Consider the following 10,606-nt stretch of genomic DNA (forward strand, 5'->3'; position numbering starts at 1 on the left):
CCAGGTTCCCAGTACAGGGCAGGCATGAGATGCAACCACACATTGATGTTTCTCTCTTTCTCACTCCCTTTCCCTCTCTCTAAATATAAATAAAATCTTTTTTAAAAAAGAATATTGCAATGTGATCAGAGGTCAGAACTGCTGACTTGACTCTAATCCAATTAAGAATTTACTGCTTGGGATACAGAATGCCAGACATCTCTCAACTGCTCCTTCAAATCCAACCTCTACTCATCTCCGCCTTGCTCTCCAAAAGATGCTGATCTACATACAGTACATGGGTTACATTGTTAAGAGACCATCCTTCATGAGTCTCTTTAGCTCCCATGTATCTTGCTGGGTATACCAAGAAAGCAAGGGGTGACCTAAGCTCTTTACCTGGGCTGCTTCTCAGAGTGAAACCTTAGCTACGTAAAGAGATAAAGCAGTATTTCCCCTGAGACAAGTACAGCCTTCCTTATTGCTTACTACCCAAAGCAATGTAATCAGCAATTCAGTGTTCCTTAGCTGAAACTTAAGCCTGGACAGAATATCTAACATCCATCATTGTCCATCACATCACCCCCATGGGAACTGGTGGCAAGGGGGAACCAAGACAAATATGCTGATGTACACGCTGCTTGCCGCAGTATGAGTAATAGGCTCCTTTGTCTCTGACCCAGGAGTCTTGTGTCTCCTGCCAGTATCTGTGACACAGTGAGGCAAACTTACTTGCTTATAAGAATAAAAATCAAGTTGGATCTGATCCAAAGGGATTCTCCACATTATCAAGGAAAGAAAGCATGAGGTCAGAGTATATATGTTCCTTAAATGAACTTCACTGTTTTTGTCGGGGTGCCCGTTCTGTACAACAGTAGCTGAGTCCCACGAACCCCTCCATCACCTCACCCTTTGAGGCCTAGAAATGGTAACAGCTCCAATGCTGCCACCACTGGGTCAGTACAATCCTCTGTGGTTTCCCTATACTCCACTCACACCTTTGTATTGAGTTTCCTTGTCAATAAACCCTCCTTGAACTATCCAGTGTTGATTCAATTCAATAAACACTTGAACTGAAGTGCTGCCATCTGTTCCCTGTTGGAACTCTGAACAACAAGCAGTTACTCCGGGATCCGAGTTGCTGCCATGTCACCACTGTCAGCCATGAACGTTCCAAATGAGAATTCTTTGGGGAAGGGTGCCCTGGACAAGAAACAACCCACCTGGAGAAAAAAGTAGGACACTGGAGGAATAGGCAGACAGTACTACCAATCCTCTTTGTCCACTGGGCCCCAATACACAGGCCTCTGCTTTAAGAGTTTAGAACAGAAGTTGCCCTGGCCAGGTGGCTCAGCTGGTTGGAGCGTCATCCGTGCACCAAAAGGTCACAGGTTCAATTCCTGGTCAGGACACATACCAAGGTTATAGCTTCAATCCCCAGTCGGGTAACAGATAGTAGGCTACAGATCGAGGTTTCTCTTTTTTTCTCTTTTCCTCTCTCTAAAAGCAGTAAAGAAATTAAAATATCCTTGTGTGATGATTACATGAGGAGAGAGTTTAGAATAGGGGTTAACAGGCTAGAGGATTACTATTTGGGGCCTAGTAGCCGAGATGGTCTCTATCACAACTACTCAACTCTGCTGTTACAGCACTAACGCAGCCACAGAAAATACATAAATGGATTAGCATGGCTCTGCTCTGATAGAACTTTATTTATAAAATGAATACAATAGCTAACACTACTGATGAAGTAAAACTGACTATAGTATGCTGACCACTGGTCTAGACTAATGCTGACCAATAAAAATGTGATGTAAACCATATATGCAACTTAAAATTTTCTAGTAGTTAATCAAAAAAGTAAAAATAGGTAACATTAATTTTCATGTTTTATTCAAATCAGTATATCCAAAATATTAACATTTCAACCTGTAATTAACTTAAAATGTTATTTATTTTTTGCATTAAATCTTCTAAACCCAGTGTGCATTTTATACAAAGAACATCTCAATCTGGATGCTACATTTTCATCAGAAATACCTGATCTGTATTCAGATGTAATAAAATTTATACCTGCAAAACTAGATTCATGTACCCGTGTTATTCCAAACATACTTAAATGTTTTCTAATGACTGGATCAAGTAACCACTTCCAAGTTTAAATTAATTAAAATTAAAGGACAATTACAATTCAGCTCCTTGGTTGTACTAGCCATACTTCAAATGCTCAATGGCCATATGTGGTTAGTGACTACCACCCTGAATAATGCAGGTCGACATACTGTGAGGCTAACATGTAGCTGGTCTCTGCCTTAGTTCTCCGACTCAGGGACCCTATGCAACAGCAATCTCCCGTCTAGGGCTACTGTACTGCCATACCTGATTTTCTAAACTAAACTCCTTGCCTGAGCTGAATCTCAGCATGCACTGCTGTGCTAATGTTTCTGGCCCACCTGAGCTGTGGAACTCGCTCATCATCATTCTTGTCCGTGTGAGTTCCCATTGTGGAAATGTTCATCTCCCTTTTGGGCTATCATGTTCTACAGGTCTCCAAGGGACAACATAAGCAAAACTTGAGATTTCTCAGCTGTGTGCAAAATTATCACACTTCATTAAGTCAGCAAGTTAACTGTGAAGGTGGAAAATATCTTTGGCTACATTCACCATCGGTCAGTAGTCAGTAGCAGGCCCTCTGTCCCTGGAATTTTACCTCCTTATGTACCATGCATTCCAACCGTGCAGCTCAACAAGCTGAGCTACCAAACCTACCAAGATACAGACATACACAACAATGCAAAAATAATAACCCAATGAATTACTGATTATCTATGGAAACAAGTGGCACGGAGAACATAGATAATTCAACACACCTCCCAAATGGCATTCTGAGTTTTAATCGTGTCTCCTACAAACCTAAGTCGCTTTTCTACTTTTGTTCTTGGGAACTTGTTAGTTAACAAAGTAACTACTTGCCAATTAGAAGCTGACTAAGTAAAGAGAAGCACAAACACACCTAAATAACCAATATATGATTAAACTGAAAGACCAATTGCATAATCCTGATAAACTGATCAAAATCCTTAGAATTAAGTAGTCTATTTAAATAAGTAAAAAAATACTTACAAATTTCTTTCCGGACTAATGAAGGAAGAGTATGTTTTTCACGTCCTTTCTTTTTAGATCCATACCTTTTGCCCTCCGAAGGTCTAGGATTATATCTATTTTCAGAACATGCTATTTCTGAACCTATTAATAATTAAAACAAAAGTTCATAAGCACTAAAACAACTACATAATTAAAAGCTGATCAGCAAAGAAGCATTTAAAAAATAAAACCTGAATTTTCATTTCTCAAAATGTTCTGCAGCAAAGAAGCACAACCATCAAGCCCCTGTACAGCTTCAGTCTGTAAGGAGAAAGTCATTTAGCAATGTGTACATAAAATTTCAATGCAGGGAAAGAGAACTAACTGCATCGTTTAAAAATTTCTTTTAGGAACAATTTAGTATTAGTAGAAAACATAGTTGTAAAGCAACAGCAATCATACTTCCTTAAGGCAATTAATACTTTACCTCTGAATATGTATTCCCAACTTTTAGCTTTTCCCTGAAGACTAATTAAAATAATGTACACTACATTGATTCAGTTTAATCTTACCTGACTTTCTGAATCAGAATGGACGGGATAGCCAGAATCTGCATTAAAACGTGATATCTTTCTTAAATGAGTCCTAGAAAATAAATTGAACAGTTTTATAAATACTACACATTTTTCCCCCAAAATATATTGTAAGTAGTCATTTTCTTTTTAACAAAGGTTGGATAAGAAAAACTTGTCCAAATATGTATAAACCAGATTTATACAGCACTTTACGAAGACATAAACACTACTAAGCACTAGAATAACCAACATGGGTAGCTACGTAAGGCTCCTCCCCAGAGTTTTGTGATGGTAGAGACCCATCCAATTTTCTAGGGTAGGCTAAATTTAGTCCAGGCCAAAGCCTGAAAAATCTCTTGAGATTTCCTGAGATTGTAACCTTTGTTAAGTACTTACGACTTCTTTACATTCGTCAATTTAGCAGGTGCGGGGTGCTTTCCTGAAGATAACACCTACAAAATAATATACAAATACTTTTCTATTATACTTTTATTATGCTGTCTTGAAATACTACTTATTGTTTCCTTTTTTTATTTTGGCAAAACTTAACAAACTTACCATCTCTAAGTGTATACAGTTCTATGGCATTAAATACATTCGCACTGTTGTGCAACTGTTGCCGTCATTCATCTCCAGAACTTGTTCATCTTCCCAAAATGAAATTCTGAACCGATTAAACATCAACTTCCCATCCTTTCCTCCCTTCAGCCCCTGGCAAATATTCTTCTACTTTCTGTCTCTATGAATTTCACTATTGCAGGAAGCTCATATAAGTGGGATCATACAGTATTTGTGTCCTTTTGTGACTGACTTATTTCACTTAGCCCATCTTCAGTATTCATGCATGGTGCAGTATGCATCAAAATTTCCTACCTTTTTAAGGGTGAATAATATTCCATTTTATGAATGGACCATGATACTAATTTTTAATAAATGTGATATAGTCTAAAAACCAACTCAACTCATAATTTCTTCTATATAAAATGTCAAGCAAGCAATATATGTAATTGTTCCTTAAGTCTACTTGACTTGAAAATGAAGTTGAGATTTTAAAATAAGCAGAAGTACTTACTAGAGTAAGTTAGACTAGACTCAATCCCTGAATGTGTTCTACATTCCCCAAATTCTTCAAAACATGTAATTCAACATGTGGGGCAGAGTCCATAATTCTGATTCTATTTACCCACATTCTTCATAATGCCTGACAAGACTAGCACACATCATTCCTCTTTATCAACACCTCACTTTCTCAATTTTTCCTTTGAAAGTCATATAGCAATACTGATTTTATTAAAATTTTATTTTAAAAGTAATATAAGTAGGCTACCTTTTTGTAGAAGAAAAAAATATGCCTTTGCCTTTTATATGCACCCAGTATCGGGACTGGAACAACCACAGCTGCCTATGGAAAGGGAAACTGAGAAGCTGGGAGGAACAGCAAGGGAGGCTTCCGTGGTACACCTTTTTATAGCTTAGTAACTTTATACGAGGTAAATATATTATCTCTATTCAAATGTAATTTTCAAAAGACATGGTTAAATTCCCTACTCACTCCCTGAATTCATCATTCAGGTGTAGTCACTGTTACATTTATGATTTTTCTTGACATATTTACATATTTTATCCCCAGAGAGCGCTGAGCAGTAACTGAACTTTCTGGAGTTATAGCATGTTTTATTATTTGTTTGCATACGTACTCCCTCCTTCTAAGAATGCCACTGAGAATACATTGAAACAGCTGACTCCTGTCTTTCCTTGAGATAACGGAATATGATGGAGTCACGGAGCCAGCAGTAAGAACCAATGTTTGGGAATAAGATCCCACGAAACAGAGCCTTGCCGGTCCTAGCGCACACTCAGGGTCTTTCTCTTCTGCATATCTATGTGAGTGTCCTAGCCAGAATCATAATAAAAATATAAACCATGGGGCTGTTAAGTCTAAAACAACTACAATTATTATCTTTCAGAATTAAAAAAAGCACTGAGATAAATGTGTGGCATAACTGTGTTATACATAGTATTAATCCAAAAATATACATGAGGTTATATTACAATCAGGCAAAGAAAATTACCCAGGATAAAAACACCCTGCCACAGTAATGACCATATTGACACATTGAGCATCCACTGATAACTCTTGCCTTAATTAACCCACTTGCCAAGCATTGATTTTTCTTACATCATTCCTTCTAGTTACTGGCACTTGACTTCAGTGAAACACTTTTCCTTCTGCATTTACTTGTTACTATAGACTCACTGATTCCTCTTTTATTCAATAGGTTATGTCCACTATAATTACTTGGATGCTCAAGTTGTCCCAGATTCTATCAGTATGAGTCTCTTCAGACTGGTTCCTGTATCTTTCAACATGTCCCCTTTAGTTTCTGATCCATCCTTTACTTCCTGCAACAAGGGGCTCCAGGCTCTTTCTTTCGTCTAATTATGGTAAGAACAGTTAACATGAGATCTATTCTCTTAAATTTTAAGTGTACAACACAGTACTGTTAACTATAGACATGATGTTGGAACTTATCTTGCATAACTGAACATTTATCCTCACTGAATAGCAACTTCCCATTTCCCACTCCCTCTCTGCTTATATGAGCTTGACTCTTACTTTTTAAGTGGAATGAGGTGATATTTGTCCTTCTGTGGCTGGCTTATTTCACTTAGCATAATATCCTTAAGACTCATCTATGGTGCACAGAGCGGAATTTCCTACTTTTTGAAAAATGAACAATATTTCCTTGTGTGTATATAGCACATTTTCTTTATCCACTCATCCATCAATGGACATTTAGTTGTTTCCACATGTTGGCTACTGTGAATGCTTTAGTGAACACAGGAAGGAATTCAAATATGTCTTCAAGATTCGGTTTTTAATTGTTTTGGATAAATACCCAAAGTGGAAATAATTTTTGAGGAAATTTTATATAGCTTTTCATAGCAACTGTACCCTTTCACATTCACACCAACAGCAGACAGGATTCCAATTTCTCCACATCCTCACCAACACTTCATTTTGGGGTTTTTGTTTTAAAAAATAACTATCCTCACTGGTATGAGATGATATCTCATTGTGGTTCTGATGTGTATTTCCCTGATGACCAGTGATGTTGAGCAAAATCTTTTCATATCTGTTAGCCATGTGTATGTCTATAGTTAATATTTACAAGTTCTTTGCCCATTTTAAAATCAGGTTATTATCTATTTATTTATTTAGCCCTTGAGTTGTAGGAGTTCCTTACATACCATGGATATTAACCCTTTATCAGAAATATAGCTTACAAATATGTATTTTCCCGTTCCATAAGTTGTGCTTTCACTCTATTATTCTTTCTGTTGTGCACAAGTCTCTTATTTTGAGGTATCCAGGTCATCCTATGATTTCCCTGTCTCAGCCCTGACTGAAAGTGTTAAGAGAACTGTCTTAACCACATCTATTTCACCAAAAGGTGCGGTTCCCTTTACACAACATTATTTAAAAACCAACATTTAGGCACTAGATATGCTCCTTACTACTGAGGCCTCCAATCTTTTTTCATACATACTGTCACCATGACTTTATAGCTGTAATTTTAAATCTTGTGCTGGCACTTTTGAATCTTCTTTCCACATTATCATAGTCTTCAAAATTTCTTAATGATTGCATAGTATTTCTTCAAGTGCAAGTAATACAATGTGCCTTTGCTTTATGTTTTTCATAATTAAAAAATAAACCTTTCCATATACTGAAAACAGCCTTTTCACATTCAGGATTAAAAGCTTAATTATTTGGTGAAAGGTTATTTGTTCTTCAATGGCCCTTGTTAAAACTTGTAAAACTACTCTCCAAACTGAATGCCCCAAAACACAATGCACTAGATAATCAGACTATTTGACCTCATATTTTCTTCCAGTTTACTTTGCCATTTGAGAAAAATATAAGCATTTCTTAGGAATCAGACTTACAAGCAGTGCAAGATAAATTTACATTTGTGGAATGATTTCAAGTGTACTAAAGACTTTCATTTCCACTTAATCCACAGCCTGTGAGCTGATACTGTTTCTAAGAGGTGAACATCTAAATTTCAGAAAGATGATTTGTTAAACCATGCACTTTCATGGTATAGTGTAATGTTTAAAAGAATGGACTCTGGCCCCAGCCCTGTGGGTCTGAATCCTGTCTGCACTGCTAACCAGTTACCGTCAGGGAAGTTACCAGTATCTGAACTGCAAGAACTGCAGGGAAGTGATCTTTTTCTGAACTATTCATCCCTCAATTTCCTCATGTATAAAATGCTGAGGATAACAGTACCTACCTCCTAAAGCTACTGTGAAAAATAAATGAGAAATTATATGTAATATATAAAAGCACCCAGAGTACCTTCACATTGCTATCTAAATGTTAGTTGCTATTATCATCATTAAGGCAGTAGTGAACTAAGTTTTGAAGGAGCCTAAATTTTGTTCTATTTATGTCAAGTGTGAGATATGTTTCACCATATATCTGTGACTTATCTCCCCAATTCTTTGAGCAAAATTTTATAAAGGAGACTCAGAGAAATAAAAAGTACTTTCCTTACTATCACTACCACAGTAGAACAGAAATTTGAGTCTGTAGACTATGACTACAAAACCATTTTATTACCCCTTGATGACTGGGCATATTCTGAGTTGATTTATTATACCAGAAAAATCTATAAGGGTGGGTCTGGTCTGGAACTACTGAGAAAATCTTGAGCCAGGTCTTGAAAAAAGATTCACATTAATGGGAAAGACAGCATTATCGGCAAGTTAATAAGGGACAGAAGACCAAAAATTAAGGGAAGGCTGGATATATTTAAGGAAGAGTAAGATCATTCTAAGTAGCAGATCTCCCTCTATAAGAGTGGATTCGTTACCTGAAAATGTACTATATGTCATGTGCTGTCCTAGACCTTGAAGATGCAGGCATAAATTGTGTAGTAATGGAGGCACGTAGATTAGCGACTTCTCTAGCCTGAAAAGTGGTTTGATAAAGGATAGAACAGGGCACAAAAGGAGACCTAAGAGGTACCCAGTGGGGATGGGAGTGTTAAGCAAGGCTTCTTTCTACAAGTGGCCCTTGAGCTGAGACAGGAGATGGGAAGTGTAGCTACCAGATAGGAGTGCATTCTAGGCCGCAGAGAGCGCAAAGGCATGTTAGCAGGAGAGGACACGGGGCTGCCAAGACGCTGCCAAGACACGGTGCTGGATAATACTGGACTAGAGGCGGCGGCCGTTAAGGCCAGATTCCAAAAATCTCAAGCCAAGGAAGAGAGACTTTATCTGGAAGAGGAAGTGCTCCAGTGTCAGATTTGCAGCAGAAAAGAGTCATTTAGTTACAACTAGAAGTGTGCATTTGAGACAGGTAAGGCTATAGACAGTGACACGAACTAGGCTTTATTTTTTAACTACCAGTAAAATACGAGCAATTGTGACGAAGGATCAGCTAAGAGCGGCAATGGGAAGAGCCGAGAACCTGGATTTGATGCAACAATGTACTGAAGCTCGAAGATGTTAAGTCACCAGACCCAGAGGCGGAGGCTGACCTCCAATTCCAGTCCTACGAAGCCAGGGCTCTGCGGGTCTACGATTAAAACTGAGTGTACATCTACGCACAGAGCGGATGTCAGGATTAGTTGTCTTCCCTACTTCTCTTAACCAGCATTTCTAACGCGATCGTACTTTTTTTTCTTTAGGTTCTCCACTTCTCCCGGCCTGAGAACACCCTCCATTCCCACAGCGGACGCCTCAAATCCACAGCCCTCACCTGGCCCTGTCGAGATCCGGACCTAACCATCTCTCGCAGTCTCAGAGAAGCCCAGACCGAAAGGAAGCCACACTGCACTGTAAAAAGAATTAACCGCCGTGGACTACGGGCCGCCCTCGGCCCGCCCTCCGGGCTTCCGCTTCCGGAAGGAGCCCAAGAGAAGCCGCGCTTCTTAGTCTGCAGCCCGCGGCAGACGCCTCTCCCTTCGCCCCAGCCTAGCGCACTGGGCCTGCGCAACACTTCTCCCGGCTCCTGACTTCGAACTGGCGGGAGTTTTGGGAGAAAGCGCAGAAACGTGAATGGGGCGTGGCTAGGGAGGGGCCCCAGGCTGCAAAGATCCAGGAGGGGAGGGGAGGGGCCCAAGAGGGGCGGGGCCAGTGGAGCGGGTCCAAAAAGGGCCGGAGGCCAGTGCCGGAGGCCAAATACCGATACCTGGGGGAACTAGGAGAGACTTTACCAGGAGTTCTGGCGCTGGGCCAGGCAGAGAACTACCAGATTATGCACCTGGTGGAGGGTTGGCGCCCCGAAGGACTCGCGAGGTCCAGAGAAAGGGAAGCCGGTGGAGGGCAGATAAGTTTGAGAAAGAAATGCGTTGGGCTTTTGGGTTTGGGCTCTTTGCTTTTAGTTAGGTGCCTTCTGTGGCATTTTTAATGATTTTCAAATGGTCAATAAAAATTAGTTCTTGGTCTCGCTATCTCTGCGTAATTCTAATGGCAAATTCAAAATTGGTCCCTGTGGCCCTTGATCTCAGAATGGTGCTCATCAGCTGAAAGTTGGGATCTGGTTTTACTTCCATGCATAGTTGTCTACCCTTCGGCCTAGGTAAATTACTGTGAAAGAATGATACAGTATTCTTACCATGCACGCTGCACGAATTTTAATGGAAATTAGTCGTTGGTTTTTAAGACGTTGAGTTTGGGGTTAATATTTTAAATCAATTGATTTCATTTTTCTAATCAGGAAAAAGAGCAGCCTCTTGAAAGTTAATGCAAGTTTAATTGCAAACCAATTGCAATTAAAACAAAAACCTTAGAAACTGAAAGCTGTCCACTAATACATTGCACACTCATACTGAGTGATTTTGGGAATCTGGACATTTAGTAAATTTAGTTTTGAATTAGATTAGACTGTGAAACCTCTCCTATGTGTTTAATATATTCGCCTAAAATTACAGAATTTTTTTCTTAAAATTTTT

General features: G+C 39.2%; 1 protein-coding gene across 1 annotated transcript in view; it reads right to left on the reverse strand.

The window, feature by feature from the left end:
• The window catches only part of LOC118974521 (coiled-coil domain-containing protein 14-like), a 28,245-nt gene extending 18,637 nt beyond the window's left edge, over positions 1-9,608 (reverse strand). The window contains exons 1-5 of the mRNA XM_037027983.1: positions 9,412-9,608; positions 4,035-4,090; positions 3,636-3,708; positions 3,315-3,384; positions 3,103-3,225 (exon numbers count right to left, since the gene is read on the reverse strand). Coding sequence (XP_036883878.1) covers positions 3,103-3,225; positions 3,315-3,384; positions 3,636-3,708; positions 4,035-4,090; positions 9,412-9,441 — 352 coding nt within the window. The 5' untranslated portion in view covers positions 9,442-9,608. The remainder of the gene's footprint in view (positions 1-3,102; positions 3,226-3,314; positions 3,385-3,635; positions 3,709-4,034; positions 4,091-9,411) is intronic.
• Between the last annotated feature and the right edge of the window lie 998 nt (positions 9,609-10,606).

Source organism: Sturnira hondurensis, unplaced genomic scaffold (assembly GCF_014824575.4).
Source record: "Sturnira hondurensis isolate 20B ecotype Veracruz unplaced genomic scaffold, ASM1482457v3 Scaffold0001390, whole genome shotgun sequence".
NCBI lineage: Eukaryota > Metazoa > Chordata > Mammalia > Chiroptera > Phyllostomidae > Sturnira > Sturnira hondurensis.